General features: G+C 36.5%; 1 protein-coding gene across 1 annotated transcript in view; it reads left to right on the top strand.

The window, feature by feature from the left end:
* The first annotated feature begins 168 nt into the window (after positions 1-168).
* The window catches only part of PIP4P2 (phosphatidylinositol-4,5-bisphosphate 4-phosphatase 2), a 70,006-nt gene continuing 50,821 nt past the window's right edge, over positions 169-19,353 (top strand). Inside the window, exon 1 of the mRNA XM_020972887.2 lies at positions 169-343. Coding sequence (XP_020828546.1) covers positions 238-343 — 106 coding nt within the window. The 5' untranslated portion in view covers positions 169-237. The remainder of the gene's footprint in view (positions 344-19,353) is intronic.

Here is a 19,353-nt window from a genome sequence, read left to right as displayed (position 1 = left end):
GTGTTTTAAAAGCCTTTCCCCTCCCCCTCCCTTGGTTCCTCACTCTCCCTGCCCCCTCCTTCCCCTTCCTCGCCTTGTGACACATCCTGGGCTCTCCCCCTCTCAGCAGCAGTAGCCGGTACAGTAGCAGCAGCAGTAGGAGCAGCAGCAGCAGCAGCAGCAGCAGCAGCTTCAGCAGCAGAGGCGGTAGCCGCTGGCCCTTCAGCCTCTCTTCCCAGCTGAGCTCCTGCTGCAGTCATGGCTGCTGATGGAGTGGATGAACGCTCTCCTTTGCTGTCAGCATCCCATTCTGGAAATGTCACTCCGACCGCCCCGCCGTATTTGCAGGAAAACAGCCCCCGAGGTAAGGCAAGAGAGATTGCTTTTTGCTTGGCAAGGAAAGGGCTGGAATACTGGAAACCGGGGAGCTTCGTTTCTAGGAGCCTTTCACTTGGGCTTGGTGGGGGAGGTTTGGAAGAGGGAGGAGGTGAGGGAGGGGGAAGAAGAGGAGAAGGAGCTGGAGGAGGAGAGGTAGGGGGAACGACGATGTTTATTGTGTCTTTCAAAGCCGGGGAGTCTTGCAATTATTACATTACGTTGCATTACAGGGCTTTTCTTTTGTGCGCGTTATACAAGTACTTTGCACTGGAGGAAAAAAAAAAAAAGACCTGAAATGTATTTCCTGAGTGGGACTTTGCCTTTTTGCTTGAGCTCTAAGTGTACTAATGCTGGTGTGCAAATCTTCCACAATCATTCACAAGTCTCTTAGTGGTGCTGTGAAACAGGGACTGCTGCTCACCTTGATATCTGCCCTTGAAAGGACTAAGCTTGGAAAAATATGCAGCATGTCTTGATTTTCATTCTAATCACCACCTCCCCACTGCCTCCTACCACCCATCCAAGCCCGCCTGCTACTGCTCTGGTGAATCAGGGATTTCCTTTAGCAAAAGGGATTGGTTCATACAACCGAAGTAGGAAGATGTTTGGGTTAGTGTATATTTGCAATTTCAGTTTTCACAAAGTAAAGAAAACATATTCTTCTGTGGTCCTTAGAAGTGGTAGTTTTGGGTGTGGGAAGGAGGAGTAGCCACATTTTAGAGAGGAAGAGATCGTGTGTTTGATGCATACCTGGGTGATAGGAAATTAACTTCTCAAAAGTGACCTCTTGTCATACACCAGAAGACCCAGTTTATACTGTCAACGTTCCCATCCTATTTCCTAATCAAATAATCACATATATTGTTAATATATCATCTCATCAATAAATCATAAATATTTTTATGGGATTTTTTTTTGGGGGGAGATCATTATTGTTCGAGTCTAAAGTCTCTAAGTTGCCACCTCCACAAAAAGAAAGACCAGTGTGTGTGGGGGGGGCAGGGTAGGTTATTTTCATTTCAGTGAAGTGAGAGGAGAGGATTGTTTTACCTTAAGAAACAACACTGAAGTGAGAAAGACTTGGTCAGCTGGCAACTGCTGATGTAGCTTACTTAAGTGACTGTATCCCCTTTGGCTTGGATGTAATTTGGGGAAAGTATGGAAAGCCTTAGGAGACAACAGGGCTGTGCTTTCGAAAAGAAGGGCAGGTTGTGTTTCTGGTAACACTTAACTTTTCTTTTTAGTTCTAGTGTGAAATAGGAGCAGCAGCAGCAGAGCAGGTTGAACTAGTCTGGTTAAAATTCTCATTTAACACATTATGGCTTGAAAGGTGACAATCTAGACCACAAATCCTACAAGAAACAGTAAAGAGGGAAAAAAATTGTTCACCTTTGAGTAACTCAGGGTGATAGATTCTCACGTGCTGTGAGAGGTAGGACAAATGACACAAAATGGATAGACATTTAAGAAGATGACTAATTTATTTTTGTTGGTCAGGAAAAAAAAATGCTTGCATCTGGGTGGTGAAATTTCCCTTCCTGGGCAAGTTCAATATTAAAATTTTTATTCTTGTTACAATTTGGGTTGACTGAGATAAGTTGACAACCATCAGTAGAAGGTTCAACTTTATAAGCTTCTCCCTTTAAGGGAGTATGTTGGAGTCTGAATTTGTTTAAATCATTGTCCTTTAACTGTTCTATTTTATCTTTGCTCCTCTTTACTTTGAGGGAAGTATTTTTGGATTATTGAAAATGATCAAGTGGTACATCATTCCTAAAATGTTCAAGATCATGAAGCCTCAGTGATTGCATATAAATAATACTTGTCAAAATTTTTACCTTGTATCCCAAAAGTCTTAGTGTAGTTATAAGCTTAAAACCATGCTAAGACTTCTGGGACATGCTCTATAGTACTTTAAAGTTTGTAACTGCCTCACACACTTGATTTGTAACACAAACCTCTAGATACTACAGGTTTTATTATCCCCATTTCTTTACAGATGAGGAAAATGAGGTTCAGACACCCTGACATTGTAACACTCTGCCCCCATGGTACTAAGTGTCAAAAGTGAAATTCAAACTCCATGTCTCTTGACCTCAAGTCCAAGGCTTATTCCCAACACACTATAGCAGAAGCTTCAGACTGGCAACTTACTTTCAAGAAACTTGGAATCCTTAAGCTTAGGAAGCCAACTTGAGGAGTAAGAGATTCCCCCCATCCCCCACCACCATTAACACTAAGTGACTGAGAGAAGATAAACAGCCAAATGATTTAATTTTGTGTGGTTAAATGGCTAGGGATCAGAAAATGACAAAGATATATTAACAAGTTTTTAAACACAGTTTAGAGGTGTTTTCTTAGTGACTAGAACAATATTTTCAGTTCTACCCACATTAAACAATTCTGATATTATAGTTCTTTCTAATCCAAAACAAAGGCTTCAGAACCATTGTAGATCTTATATATGGTTTGACTTAACTCTGCAAGGCAAGGTCTAGTCCTTATCATTTTAAATTATAGCAATCAAAATAATTTAGCCTGTAGTAGAGGAATTAAACTCATCTGAAGCTAGTATTACTAATACTAATCTTTGTTTTTGAAGCTGCTTCCCTTTACTTTTCATCTGGCCTCCTTTTAATAAAAAGTAACTATGGGTGAGGAGAGAGGGCTAAAACTAGGTACCTCACTGTTTATGCCTACTGTAGGAAGATACTGAATCTGAAATCCCTCCTAACTAAGACTCAGCATTTTAGGTTGAAAGTCACTGGAATGTTTATTTCAAGGTAGGTTATTAATAATGTAGAAGGCATGAATCAATGTGAGTAGGTTTAAACCCAGAGAGAATCATCTTCCGTCTGAGTGACAATCTAATTCAGACTTTAAGTGGAATGACTGGAGAACTCTCTACAAAGTCTGTATTGGGTATCTGTCCAGATCCTACAATGGTTCCTTAAAGGGGTTCAGTGGCTTCAACATTCCCTTCAGTACCCTGGTCAGCCTGTGTGAGAGAGTGACAGTAATGAAAGGGGAATTCGTGTCAATCTCATTTGGAATGCCAAGCTCCATGATCTGGATTTATTTAGTAAATTTATTAACAAATCTGATAGTTTTATAGGCAGGGTATAGTACCAATAATGTGATCTCACTTTTTAAGAGATTTCTTTCATAGGCTCATAGAAGTGGAAAGGACAATACCCTGCTGTCTTGTCTGATAAGTCTGGTAAGTCTGATCTCCTTATGTTAGAGATGAAGAAAACTGAGACCCAGAGAACTGAGTGGAATACATAGTAAAATTCTATATAAGTCGTTATGTGTGAGGGTCAGGATTTGAAACCAGAGCTTTTCATTCAAAATACAATGCTATTTCTATAGCACTTTCTATTTGCTCCACCATTATGTTTAGAGTTTTCTAACTATAAGCATGGTAACTGTGGGAATACATTTTTAGAAGATATTCCTTCATAGATAGCTAGGTGGTACAGTGTATTGAGTGCACAGACCTTCTGGAGTCAGGAAGAACTGAATAATTATTTGACTTCAGACACTTCCTAGCTGCATAACAATGGACAAGTCCCTTAACTGCTGCCTGTCTCAGTTTACTTAATTGTAAAATGAGGATAATAATAGCACCTACCTCCCAAGGTTGTTGTGAGGATGAATGAAATAATATTTTAAAGTGCTTAGCACAGTACCTGGCACATAGTAGACAATTAATCAGTGCTTTTTCCTTCTGTTCTTCACTACTATTCCTAAGAAAATGCTAGGTATTTTATCAGAGAGAGGGTTTTTTTTTGGGGGGGGTTGCATTTTTAGAAACAATTTGAGTTTTATATAGTAGTTCCTATTAGTGCTTTCTAATAATTTCCCATTTGAACTCAAAGGTAACAGATAAACTTTTGTTTTAGTGATAAAACTTATGTTGAAGTAATTTTATTTTAGTTACACAATAAAAGAGGTGATAGTACTTTATGATGATATGCATACACATCTCTGATGAAACAGTGTTAAAAAAATTCCCTTTGCACTCTTTATTTTACATTTTTAATTATGTAAAACTGAAGTTGAGGAAGTACTTTTTTCATTGACTAACAATCTTTACAACTGTTTTAGAGAAAGGAAAATATTTCACATATAGCCTTCTCTTTGAAATCTACCACATGTATTTAATGATTCCATTATGTTGTATGAGTACAAAAACTGAGGCACAGAGAAATATTATTTGGAATTTTGGATTATTGAAAATGATCAAGTGGTACATCATTCCTAAAATGTTCAAGCCTCAGTGATTGCATATAAATAATACTTGTCAAAATTTTTACCTTGTGTCCCAAAAGTCTTAGTGTAGTTTTAACACAGGCCATATATTAAGAGTAGGGAAAGTTTAGAGCTAGAACATTGTTCTGTTGCAGGAGTAGCTAGGTGGTGTCATGGATAGAGTACTAGACTTAGAATCAGGAAGAGAGTTCACATTCTTTTTCAGACACTGTGTGACCCTGGGCAAGTCACTTACCTTCTATTTGACTCAGTTTTCTCATCTGTAAAATGGGGAAAATAATAATACCCACCTTTCAGGGTTGTTGTGAGGATCAAATGAGATAATTTTAAAGTGCTAAGCATAGTGCCTGGCATATAGTAGACACTAAATAAGTGTTTATTTATTGATTATTCTTATTAAGTTGTACACTAGCCATGTGACCTTGTTCCTTAACCTCTCTGTTTCCATATCTATAAAATGGTGATAATAGTACCACCTACAATCAGTCAGCAAATATTATGCCTACTATATGCTAAGCTTCAGAGGAATCAAAGAAAGATAAAAGACAGTCTTAAGGATCTCATAGTCTAATGGGAGAAACATTAGACTGTGAGCTCCTTGAGGGCAAGGACTGTCTTTTGCCTCTGTTTTTGTATCCCAAGTGCTTAGCCCAGTGCCTGTCACAAAGTAGGCCTTAATAAATGTTTATTGGCTGATGTGAAAACAATTATGTAAAATAGGATATATAAATTTTAGAGAATCAACAAAGGGTCATTGTAAGCATCTATTGAGATAATAAGTGTAAAGTGCATTGTAAACCTTAAGGCCAAATATAACTTCTAGTAATTATGATGATGAGTATGATGATTATTAGACTGACAAGTGGTATCAGTGAGGAAAGTAATGACCTCAATTCAAATTCTGACTCATCTAATTAGATCTATGTGATTCTAGGCCTCAATTTCTTCATTTGTAGATTGAGGTTGTTGGACTAGGTGATTTCCAAAATCCTTTCCAGCTCTAAATACTATGATGCTATGATCACTTCCTTTGAGTTATACTATTTGTATTAATCTTGGCCATATGTAGTACATTTTTATTAACTTTTCATGTGTATCAGAGTAAAGCAAATCTTTCACCTTTACAAATCTTAATTCAGCCACATTCCATTTATACCTTATGCCTCAGGCTCCATGTTTCTGCAGGCCTATTTTGGGATGCCTACACTCCTTTTAATTCATGGAAACATGTTTCTTAACATTTAACTGAAAAGATCAGGTTTGTTGGGAGATGAGATCAACTTCCAGCTTCTGCAGACTATTTTTTTTTAGGTAGCTCATTTCTTAGGTTTAAGACTATTTGGTCAAGTTTTACATTTCAGATTATGAGGAACCTTAAAACCAAAGACAAATCTAAAAATTAGAAAGGAAAGAAACTATTTCCCAAGGAGTTAAAGATCTTATATTGGATATTATCCAAATAAAACCTCCATATCTCCTGATTTGGAGAAAAGCATATAGCCTTGGATATGGATTCTCCATAACCTGTTTTGCCCTAATTTATTCACTGACATAGATATCTGAATTATTGAGACCTGACTTGCTTTATACATAGCAGGAAGGGATATCTCTCCTGCTAGTCTCCTTTTGGAGAGGAGTGTACTGCTGCCTTAGGGTCTGTGTTTGTACTGCCAGAGTGGTTTTCTGAGACACCTTTCTGCTCCCATTGAGACTGTCAACCTCGCCAATCCCACTGATACTGTTAAGGAGAGCTTCTTTTTTTTTCCTGTAGAAAACATATAACTGTGGATAGGAAGCAGAAGATACGGGTTTGGTTCCCTTCCCTTCCTTTCCCTTTCCCTTTCCCTTCCTTCCTGTAGAGTTCATGTGAAGGATGGCTACGGGCTATTGAAGACTAATAATATCATTATAATATTATTAGAGGCAACATGGTATATTGGAAAGAGAAATTGCCTCAGAGTCAAGAAAATCTGGGGTCAAGTTCTTTTTTTTTTTCCTCTAGGCAAGGAGGTTAAGTGCCTTGCCCAGGGTCACACAGCTAGTGAGTGTCAAGTGTCTGAGGCTGGATTTGAACTCAGGTACTCCTGACTCCAGGGGCAGCACTCTATCTACTGTACCACCTAGCTGCCCCTGGATTCAAGTTCTGCCTCCAACATCTACTCTCTGTGACCCAGGACAAGTCATTTCATCTCTCTGCCCTATATGCAATTCCCTAAGATTATGTAAGATGCAGAACATTTGTTAATCTACAATGGTAGGGGTAGTTTTCTTCCCTCGAAGTTTCCTACACCAGTGAAAAAAACATCCCAATTAATAATATAAATTATTATAATTAATATTATAAATATAAAATTTCCCTTCTCCTCAGTTAATAATAAATACTTGCCACCAAATGATGCTAGGGATTTGGAGGTGCTTTTATGAAAACACCTGTATTTATAAAAGTGATTTTGAACTTCCACCTTATTGTCTTATTGTCCAAACTATGGTTTTATGGTTTTTAAAGACCTTCATAACCAGATCCCTTCCTCTTTTTCCAATCTTCTTCATTCCTTTCCTTGTTCTCTGCAATTCATTGACACTGACCTCTTTGCTGTTCCTCACACAGCGTTCCATCTTTTGACTGCACATTTTCACTGACTGTCCCCTATATCTAGAATGCTCTCCCCCGTATCCAAGTCTCCTGGAGTCCTTGACATCCTTCAAACCCCAGATAAAATTTGGCTTTTTTCAGGAAACCTTTCCCAATCCCTTTTAATGTTAGTTCTTCCCTCTAAGATTATCTCCAATTTGTCTTGTCTGTTTCTTGTTTGTATGTAGTTGTTTGGGTATGGTTTCCTCTATTACAGGGTGAGTTCCTTGAGAGCAGGGACTGCTTTTTACCTTTCTTTGTATTCCCAGTGCTTAGCACATTCTGGGCATATAGTAAGTGCTTAATAAATGCTTATTTACTTGTTGACTTGACTTGATGATTTTTCACTTCTTATGAGTTACAGAAGCCTGTGTGACATTCCTATGAAAAATATGCTTACATAAACACTGACCAGTGGGTGCCTAAAACTATTTCGTTACTAGTATAAACATCCTAGAGAAATAAGAAAAAAATTATTTTCCTCTCTACTTTTTTCTTAAAAGCCAAGAGTTGAATCTACTGGTGTGTGTACAATTTGGGGCTTACTCCACTGAATGAAAAACTAAGAAAATCCTGTCCAAATCTTGGAAGTGTAATTCCTAGAAAGGGAGAATTAAAGGGACATATTACATGATGAAAATTTCAAAGTATAATCTTGGAAGTCCAAGTATAGATTCAGAGTCAAGTTACCATCTTATTCATAGAGCCTTTCCTGTTAGAGCCCTCCATCCCAAATCACCTCCTATTATCTACTTTGTTTATATTGTATTTATTCACTTTATATTTATGCTGTATGTCCTACTTGTCTCCTCCAGTAGAAGGAAAGCACTTTGAAGGACAGATTGTTTCACTCTTTCTGTATCCCCGACACTTAGCACAGTGCCTAGCCCATCGCAGATACTTAAATGCTTCTGGACTGATTGTGAACTGCTTGTGGATTCATTGAGTGCCAACTATTCGTATAATCTTGTAGTAGATGAAAAAAAAAGAAGACAGGTTTTGATTTCATAATTTACAGTCTGGTAGTGAGGATGTCAAGTACACTAATAATTATAATGCAAGCTATAATGTGAAAGAACAATTATTGAAATACAAAGGATGGTGGAGGGGGAAGCATGCTTTAAACCTTAGTGCTAGGCTAAAGGAAAACAACTGTCAAAGGCTTAAAAGAACTCTGATGAATGCAATGACCAATCCTGACAACATGTTTCCCCCCTCTCAGCAAAGAAGTGATTGACTATGGGTGCAGAATAAGACATACATTTTCAGACATAGCTAATGTATTAATTCGTTTTATTTGACTATACTTGTTATAGGGGAGGGCTTTAATATTTTGGCAGGACAGGTAATTAAAAGCGGGATTATGGAATAGTGAGAAGAGAAGAGGGTTCAGAGAAGGAAAAGATTATTTCCAGCGGCCTTTAGGGTATGAAAGAAAGAGTGATGATTTGGGGGGGAGGGGCTTTAGAGTCAGAGAACACAGCTTCTAATTTTGTCTATGCTACCTATGTGACCGTGAACCAAATATTTAACTTTTCTGGGCTTTGGTTTTGTTACCTATAAAACAAAAGTAGATCATTGAAGATGATCTCTGAGGCCTCTTTCAGATCTAAATCTACGGTCTTTTGATTAGGTAAAGGCTTCATGGAGGAGTTGTTCCCTGAAAAATGAGTAGAGATTGGAGAGGCAGAAAAGCAGCAGAAGGAAAATCATAAACAATGAAACAGAAGAAGGAAACCAATGAGTGCTTTCAGGGAAATGCAAATAACCTAGTGCTTTTAGAGTGTAGGATATATAAAGTAGTATAGTGGTGAAGACAAAACATGGAAGGCCTTGAATGCCTGGTAAAAGAGTTTGAATTTCAGAGACTGAAGGATTGACATAATAAGAGCAGTGCTTTGGAAAGATTAATCTGACAGTATGTGTAAAACACATTGGAAGATGAAGAGATGGGAGGCAGGGAGACCCTTTACTAGCTATAGTCCAAATGAAATCAATTACTTTAAGCAATTATTTGAAACAGCTATCATCAGGAGGAAGAACAGCCATAAGGATGGGAGTGTGTAGGTTTAAAGTGAAAAACTTTTATAGAGAATTGCCTAAAGGACCATTAGCCAATGCCGACATCTGTTGTGTCTCTTGTTTAGGAAGGATGTGAAGAAGGGGAGTGAATGTTTGTTTTTATGTTAAGACTATAAAGTGTAAAAGGTAAAAATGTATCGGAGATGACTCAAGTAAACTGTATTGGTTACTGCTGGGTTAGGAATTTCAAACTGAGTAAAGATAATTCTCAAAAAATACCCTCTTAACTTAGCAGTCCTATAATTACTAGGTGGACATCCAAACCTTTCTCAGACTCAACAATTCAATCCAAGTGTTCCATCATTTAATAACCCTATCCCCATAGTAGGTGCTGGAGACCCAAAGACAAAATAAGAACCAGTCCTCACTCTTAAGGAGCTTACATTCTACAAACAACATTTTGGCAATCATATGCAGACAGAACAAAAAAAATGTTCCATTACCTTCCACAAATATCCCTTTGATGTGCCAATGTTTCCTGAAAAGAAAATCTGGTAGATTAGGAGGAGGATGAGCAGATCTCAGAATCTACTTATTTTGTCAATTTTTATTTAACAGTACAACATCAAAAGTAATAAAAAGAATTGGTTAAGTGCCTAATCTGTGCCAGCCACTGTGCTAAGCTTTAGGGATATAAAGGTAGGCAAAATTAGCCCCTGCTCTCAAGGAGCTCATAGTCTAATGAGGAAGACAACATGAAAACAGCTATGTGCAAAGAAGACATATATAGGATAAATTTAGGTAGCATCAAATGAGATTATAATTGCAAGGTGCTTAGCACTATACCTGGCACATAGTAAGTGTTATATAAATGTTAGTGATCATCATCATCATTAGAGAGAAGGCAATAATTTTAAGGAAGAACTGGAAAGGCTTCATGCAAAAAGTGGGATTTTAGCTGAAACTTAAAGGAAGCGAGGAAAAACTAGGAAGCAGAGATGAGAGAGGGAATCCCAGGCATATGGAATAATCAGTGAGAATTCTTGGAGTCAAGAGATAGAATGTCATATGAAGAAGACCAAGGAGGTCAGTGTCACTGTATCATAGACTACATGGAAGAGATAAAGTGTAAGAAAACTGGAAAAGTAGGAAAGGGTCAGATTATAAAGGGCTTTAAAAACCAAATAGCGGATTTTGCATTTGATCCTGGAGGCAATAGGGAGCCACTGAACTTTAATGAATAGGGAAGTGACATGGTCAGACCTGAGGTTTTAAGCAGCCCTCTTTGACAGCTAAATAAATGGAAGATAGATTAGAGCGGGGAAAGAATTAGAGTGGCCAACCAAACACTATATTGCAATAGTCCGCACATGAAATGATGATAGTATGCCCCATCATGATGGAAATGTCAGAGTAGAGAAGGGAATATATACAAGATATGAAGATAATTGACAGGATTTGGCAATAAATTGGACATGGAAGAATGAGAGAATGAAGAAGTGAGAATGCCACCTAGGTTGTGAGCATTTGTGATAGGGAGAATGGTTGTATCCTTAACAGTAATTGTTAGAAGTTACTAATAGTTAGGAATTACCATTACTAATAATAATAAATTAGGAAAGAGGAGAGAGCTTGGGAGTGGGGGGAAATATGAGTTGAGTTTTTTGATGTGTTGAGTTTTAAGTTGTTTGTGAGACATATATTTCAAGATGCCCAATGGGCAGTTGGGGGTGTGAGTCTGGAAGGCAGAAGAGGTATTAGGGTTGAATAATTAGACCTCAGAATCATCGGCATATGGATGATAACTGAATTCATCAGAGCTCTTGAAATCTTTAAGTGAAATAGAATATAGAGAGAAAAGAGCACCCAGGACAGAGCTTTGTGAACACCCACAGTTAGCAGGCATGTTTTTGATGAAGATCTAGCAAAGGACATTGAGGAGGAGTGGTCAGACAAAAAGATAATCTGGAAAGAATAGGGTCATAAAACCCTTGAGAGAAAAGGATATCAAGAAAAGAGTGATCAATATTATCAAAGGCTACAGAAAGATCAAAAAGGATGAGGATTGAGAAAAAACCATTAGATTTGGCAATTTAAAAATCATTAGTAACTTTTGTTTGTTTGTTTCTTGGCTAGGCAATGGGGTTAAGTGACTTGCCCAGGGTCACACAGCTAGTAAAGTGTTATGTGTCTGAGGCCGAATTTGCCCAGGGTCACACAGCTAGTAAAGCGTTATATGTCTGAGGCCGAATTTGAACTCAGGTCCTCCTGACTCCAGGGATGGTGCTATATCCACTGCGCCACCTAGCTGCCACTATTAGTAACTTTTGAGAGAGCAGTTATCATATTAGATTATGACATAGGAAGATATCATTGATAGTATTTAGACAGGGCCTTAAAAATCACTTAGTCCAACTCCATCATTTTATGGATGAGGGGATTGAGTCTTCTTTCTCTGGTTTCTCAAAATAATTTGCCTAAGGTCACATGCTCAGTACACAACAGAGCCTGCTTCAAGCCCAGGTCCATTTCTCCCCCCAAATCTATTTTTCTTTCCCTTAACCATATGGCTTCTTCTACAATATATTCCAACAGACATTGGACAAGCCTTCTATGCATAACAAAGACTAAATATTTCAGTTCTCAACTCCCATCTAAAAATACAAACTACAAATGTTACTGGTAAATATGTATCAGGAAAGGACAGTAAGCCTGAGGATTATGAATTCATTAAAGATGTAGACATCCTGAAAGCTTCAGCAATCTGCATAATCTGTTCTCATCTCCCACATCGCCCCTTTTTGCCATTCACAAACTGCTTTTAACACTGTTAACTTTATATCCCAGTAATTCTCTTTTTAAAGGCAGTTTCCTAACAATGGGAGAAACCGGGGTATGTCGTAGGTTTAGAAGAAGTTAGTAGACAAAGAGAAGTTAGAGATCAGAGAATGATCAAATAGATAAGTTCTCATAGTTTTTCTTTTCTATAAAATCAATGCTTATTGTTTTTACTTTACAATCATTGCTAAATATACCTCTGTCCTACTTACCCAGTGAGTTGTCTGTCTTTTATAGTAAAGATTTTTTTAGAAGCTCAGAAAAAACAACCACACATCCACCCTGAGTGACTGTGAAGGCAACATTCTGCACCCATTATCTCTCACCTCTCCATTAAAAAGAGGGAGATGCATTCTCTTAACTCTTCTTTGGGGTCAAGGTTGAGCATTATAATTACATAGCATTCTCTTCTTTTTTCTGTTCCTTCAGGTTCCTTGTGCATTCATTGTGTATATTGTTTTCATAGTTCTGCTTTTTTCACCCTCTGTCAGTTTATATATGTCTTTCATGTTTATTGAATGCCTCATATTCATCATCTCTTATGAGCAATAATATTTCAATGCATTCATATACCACAATTCCTTTAGTGAACCAGTGAGGTAACTCTCATTTTTAACAGTTCTTTGCTGCCACAAAAAAAAAAATGCTGCTATAAATATTTTGCCATTTATGGGATTTTTTTTTTGTCCATGACCTCCATGGAATCTAAGTATAGCAGAGAGATTTCATAGTAATAGGGTATGGACATTGCTTACATAATTCCAAATAGTTTTTCAGAATGATGAGACTCAGAATTTCAGAATTGTCAGATCCACTCAATTAGTGTGCAATACCTTTCCAACATTTGTGATTTCCAACTTTTGCTCTTTGAGAATTTGTTGGGAATGAGGTGAAACCTCAGAGTTGTTTTAAATTACATTTATGTCAATTTGGAGAAATCTTTCATATGGTTATTAGTAATCACCAATTCATCTTTTGAAAGGAAGGGAAGGGAGAAGGGAACAGGCATTTCTATAATGCCTACTATGTGCCAGGCACTGTGCTAAACACTTTTTACAAATATTAGCTCATTTGATCCTCACAACCTTCCTTCCTTCCTTCCTTCCTTCCTTCCTTCCTTCCTTCCTTCCTTCCTTCCTTCCTTCCTTCCTTCCTTCCTTCCTTCTTTCCTTCTTTCTTTCTCTTTCTTTCTTTTCTCTCTTCCCTTCCTTCTTTCTCTCTCTCTCTTTCCTTCCTTCCTCTTTCCCTTCTTTCTTTTTCTCTTCCCTTCCTTCTTTCCTTCCTCCTTTCTTTCTCTCTTCACTTTCTTCTTTCCTTCTCTCCTTCCTCCTTTCTTTCTTTCTTTTTCTTTTTTCTTTTCTTCCTTTATCTCTTCCCTCCCTTCCTTCCTCTCTCCCTTCTTTCTTCCTCTCTTTTTCTCTTTCCTCCCTCCCTCCCTTCTTTCTTCCTCTCTTTTTCTCTTTCCTCCCTCCCTCCCTTCTTTCTTCCTCTCTTTTTCTCTTTCCTCCCTCCCTCCTTTCTTTCTTTCTTTCTTTCTTTCTTTCTTTCTTTCTTTCTTTCTTTCTTTCTTTCTTTCTTTCTTTCTTTCTTTCTTTCTTTCTTTCTTTCTTCCTTTCTTTCTCTCCTTTCTCCCTTCCTTCCTTTTTTCTTGTCATTTAACCAAACAGTATTTTCTTCACTCTTTTGTACTCTACACATCCAATCAGTTGCTAAGTTTAATCTTTCATAACTACACAAAATTTTCTCATTCATCCCCTTCTCTCCATTCACATTCACTTGGTTTTTTGGTGAGGAAATCAGGGTTAAGTGACTTGCCCAGGGTCACACAGCTAGTAAGTGTCAAGATTTGACACTTACTAGCCAGATTTGAACTCAGGTCCTCCTGACTCCAAGGCCAGAGCTCTATCTATTTCACCCTCACATTCACTTGGACTAGTAGTATTTCAATAGCTTCCTAATTGGTCTTACCTTTACCTCTCTTCTTTTCAATTCTTTATAAACATCATCCTTTTCATAATATCATCCTAGATAAGATGGAAAAAAAGTGGACTAAATGCTAGTACAGTAGAGTGGGTTTAGAACTGGTTAAATGATAAGATCAAGGCACTGATCAAGCAGCAGGGCCATATGTTTAAATTGTCCATTATGCAGGAGGAGATGCAAGGTGGGGGGAGGTATTTTAACATTTGAAAAGAAAAATACCTAACATTAATGTCTGACATTCTCCCCACTTCCCACAGCCTTCCCTCCCAATAGAAATTCCTTGAATTTGGGGATAGTCACCTAGAGAATTTGGGGAATTCTGATTCAAATGCTAGACTTCTTTAGAAACATATTTGTATTTGGGAAGAAAAATAACTCCCATTTGTATAGTGCATTAAAGTTTAGCAAAAGTTTAGTTTAGTGTTTTCCTCATGATAGCCCTGTGGGGTAGGTAGTAAAAGTATTCTTCGCTGGTGAATCTAATTGGTAGGCTTTGTTTTGTGATTTTGTGCCTCACTTGATGTTGATATTCAAAACACTGTTGAGTAAAATGATTTCTGTTGTTATATCTATCATAGATTACCGAATGATCTTACTTGTGCATGACAGACACCTTGTTGGAGGAGATGCTTTAAGATTTGTAGAGTTTTTTCCTGGTATACCAAGTCAAATGCTTTTTTATTTTATAATCAGCAAACATAATGGAATCTTCCATCTGCTTCTTCTATTGGTCAACTATATATTTGTAATGGTGAGGTCTGCTGTAGAAAATAGTCTGCATCTTTCCAAGTTAGCTGTTTGTTTAAGCAAGTCAGAATGAAACTATTGCTATTTCATGGAATGTCTTATCTTTACCATTTCTTTGAATTGGGTGTTGATTTTTGCCTTTCATCTAGTTAATGATCTGATTCCATACAGAAAAAATTTCCTTTCTGTAAGGATATACTTATTTTTTGTTGTGGTGTTTGGTGTCCACCATTTACATTACTTTCCAACTCTTCTCTTAAAGAAAATACTCATAACATATAGGGATGAGACTTTTGAATTATCTACATAGTTTTTCTTTTTTTCATTTCTGTATTTTCCAGTATATTTCCCACAAGCTTATTCGGTGGCCACCTTTGCACTGAAGTAATCAAGAACTGAATTATATGTTGACTTAATTTGGTGGATCTCATTAAATTTATCTTCATCATCCTTTGTAAAAGATATTACACATATGCTGTAGCTATCTTTATAATGACCATTTGACTTGGTAGCAAAAGAAATGATGCTTATTATCTTTGGGCAGCTAGGTGGGGTAGTAAATAGAGTGCTGGGCCTGAAGTTAGGAAGACTCATCTTCCTGAGTTCAAATCTGGCGTCAGACACTTACTAGATGTGTGATCCTGGGCAAATCATTTAACCCTGTTTACCTCCATTTCCTCATCTGTAAAATGAACTGTAGAAGAAAATGGTGAACCACTCTAGTATCTTTGCCAAGAAAACCCCAAATGGGGTTATGAAGCATTGGACATGACTGAAACAACTGAACAACAACAAAAAAATCTTAATGCACCATATAGATGGTAACTGTTATTATATTATTTGATCTGGTCTATAGGCTATTTGGAGAAGAAAAAAAAACTATACTAGCTTTATGATGCATATAGGCCTAAATCCCCAAACTGTGTAATTATTGATTTTTCTATTCCGAGCGCTTGAATCCTGAGGTTACTCTGTATGATATGTTCACAGATATAGAGTTAGAGGGACTTTTGAAGTCATTTGTTCTAACCTCATCATTTTATAGTTGAGGAAACTGAGGACCAGGCAGATTAAGGGTCTTTTCCAATGTCACTGAGGTAGGAAGTGGCAGAGCTGGAATCAAATCCATATCCTCTTCCTTTATAGCCAGTAGTGTTTTTTCCCTTGTACCATGTTCCCTGTTCCATATATCTTTCTTCCCCCCAAAGTACAATCCTAATGTAATTTATTTTTAGATTTTTGTCCAAGTGTATTTGGTTTTTTTATTTGATCATATTTGGATTTCTATTTGATTTTTAAGTAGTAAGGTATTAAGAGGCAGCAGTAGAAGTGCAGCAGACAGAAAACAGGCCTTAGAGTCAAGAAGAGTTTTGTCATGTCTGGTGTCTGAGATGTGTTTGCTGTACAACCTTAATCAGGGTGCCTTAGGTAACTGCCTGAGACTTTAAGTGAAAGAAAAGATATTTTTCTGAAGTGGTAGAAGGAGCTCTCTTATCAGGAGTCCCCTACGTGAATAAAATTACAAGTCTGGTCACCCATATCCCAAAAAAGTCTCTAGGAGTTTTCAGCTATGCACACACATACATGCTCACTGATTACAGAATAATAGTCCCCTTTGTACTTTCGAGTAGCATCATAATCTCTGATATTTAATGAAGGTGAATTTACTAAGAAGCCCAGCAGAATCAGTGGTAAACATTGTTAAAATGTTAACAATGTTAAACAATGTCAAAATAATGTTAAAACCATAAATCATGTCAGGGAATCCAGGACATCTCGATTTTTAAAAGTGGTATCAGGTGGTAGTAAATGAAGGGAATAACATAGAATTAACAACTCCATTGCAGTAGAACATTTACTCATATTTTTTCAGGGCTTCCTAATCTTTCGTTTGCCTAATTAGTTCTGTATTTCAGTATTATTTCACAGTATTTCACAGATCATTGAGAAACAGGATGGGAGAAACCTTGGTATCAATATCAGAATAATAATGATGGTAATAACTAAGATTTATATGGTATGCTAAGAGGGGTGTGTGTGTGTGTGTGTGTGTGTGTGTGTGTGTGTGTGTGTGTGTGTGTGTGTGTGTGTGTGTAAATAAAATTTGACCCTCACAACAACCCTCTAAGGTAGGGCTATTTTTAATTCCCATTTTGCAGAGGAAGAATCTGATGCTGAGAAAGGTTAAAAACCTAACCAGGGTTATACAGATAGTAAACGTGTAAAGCAAGATTTGAATTTAGGTCTTCCTGACTACAAATTGAGCACTTTAACTACCAGATATTATGAGAACCTGGGCAAATAATTTTATCGGTCTGGTTCTTATCTACCTTCTCTGTCAAATGTGGACAACAATACTAACCCTATGCATTTAATAGTTATTGTGAGGAAAATGCTTTGTAAACATTGATGGGCACAGTGGAGAGGGTGCTGGGCCTGAAGTCAGGAAGACTCATCTTGAGTTCAAATCTGACCTCAGACACTTACTAGGTGTGTGACCCTGGGCAAGTCACTTTTAACCCTGTTTTATCTCAGTTTCCTCATCTGTAAAATAAGCTGGAGAAGAAAATGGCAAACCACTCGAGTATCTTTGCCAAGAAAATCCCAAATGGGGTCATGAAGAGTCAGAAATGACTGTACAATAACAACATGATACAAGATGTTGATCTATACATAATTTTACCTAGGCTACTTTCCAGGTTTTCTCAGAAATCTTTATCAAATAAGGAATTCTTTACTAAGTAATTTTAGTTTTCTGGTTTATCAAACACTGGGTTACTGAATTCCAACATTTTTCATTCTTCCTTATCTAATCTATTGCACTGATCTACTTTCCTGTTTTTTTTTAAACCAATATCAACTGGTTGTGATGACTGCTGCTTTTATAATATAGTTTGAGCACTAGAAGTGCTTTCCTCTTTCATCCCTATTTCTTTTCATTATTTCCTCTTGATATTCAAGATTTTTTCCCCACAAAATGATTTTAAAAACTTTTGAGTCCTATAAAATATCCCTTTGATAGTTTGATTAATATGGCACTGAAGCTTTAAGATAAAATTGGTAGCATTGCCATTTTTATTATACTGACACTACCCAACCTTAAGGATTGAATATTCTTCCAGCTATTTAAGTTATTCTTCATTAAGGAGTATTTTGCATTTGAGTCTATATAAGTATTTTGTGTTCTTTGATAGATTGATCTCAAATTATTTTATTCATTTTGTAGATATTTGGAAATGTGGTTCCCTTTTCTATTATTTGTTACCTACTGGATTTTATTATAATATAGAAATTCTGTTGATTTTTTGTTTATTTTGTAGTCTGCAACTTTGCTGAAGCTACTGATTTAATTAGTATCTTTGCTGATTCCCTAGGATTTTCCAAGTAAACGATCATATATATACTATATAAACTATCATATATATATATATATATATATATATATATATATGTATATCTATATATATAGATATATATATCACCAGCATATTAGGATAGTTTATCTCCTCTTTATCTTTATGCTTTTAGTTTCTTTTTCTTGTCTTGTTGCTATTACTAGCACTTCTAGGACAATATTACTAGCAAGGGAATGGGAATCTTTGCTTTACTCTTTTACTGGGAAAGGTATTGGGAAAGGTTCTAGTAAAGCCCTAATGCATATGTTTGTTTTTGGTTTTAGGTAAATATTTTTTATTATATTTTTAAAAGGTCCTTCTATGCATGTACTTTGTAGATTTTTTTTAAAAGCACAAATGAATGTTTGAAATTAATGCCAGATTTTTCAGCATCTATTGAAATTCAGCATCTAATCATGTAGTTTTGTATGTTTTTGTTTCTAATGTGATTATATTTCCCCCCCCCAACGCTGAAATATCCTTGTTTCCATGGTATAAATCCATCTTAGTCATGTGAATGATTTCTTGGATGAATTGCTCTAATCTGAAGGAATTTTATTTGAAATTTTTAAATTAGTATTCATCAATGACACTTTTGTGTTTTATCCTTCACTGGTTTAAGTATTAGGACTACATTTGTTTCATAAAAGGAAACAAGTAAATTATTTTCTTTTTCAATTTTTGAGAATATTTTGTGTAGTATTGGTGCTAATCTTTAAAAGTTCAATGAATCCATTAGGATGAGTTTTTTTTCCTTTGGTAGTTTCTATACAATAAAATCTATTTCTTTTTCTGAGATTGAATTACTTAAGATCTCTAGTTCTTCTTTCAGTTTCACCTTGTTCATTTGCTAGTTTGTTGATTTGATTTTCTACCCTCTTTTTAATCAAGTTGGCTAGTTTATCAGTTCTATTAGTCTTTTCAAAGGACCAGTTTTTAGTTTTATTTATCATTTCTATAGTTCTCTTTGGTTTTTACTTTATTTCTTCCTTATTTTTAACACTTCTTTTCTATTTAGTTTAAGTTTGTTGACTTTCTAATTTAAAAATGAATCTTTAGTTCATTAATTTTTTTGCTTTTCTATTTTGTAAATATATATTTTAG

The sequence above is a fragment of the Phascolarctos cinereus genome, unplaced genomic scaffold, assembly GCF_003287225.1.
Source record: "Phascolarctos cinereus isolate Bilbo 61053 unplaced genomic scaffold, phaCin_HiC Scaffold_4;HRSCAF=312, whole genome shotgun sequence".
Classification (NCBI taxonomy): Eukaryota; Metazoa; Chordata; class Mammalia; order Diprotodontia; family Phascolarctidae; genus Phascolarctos; species Phascolarctos cinereus.
Note: the sequence above shows the minus strand (reverse complement) of the source record. Positions and strands in the feature narration are given on the sequence as shown.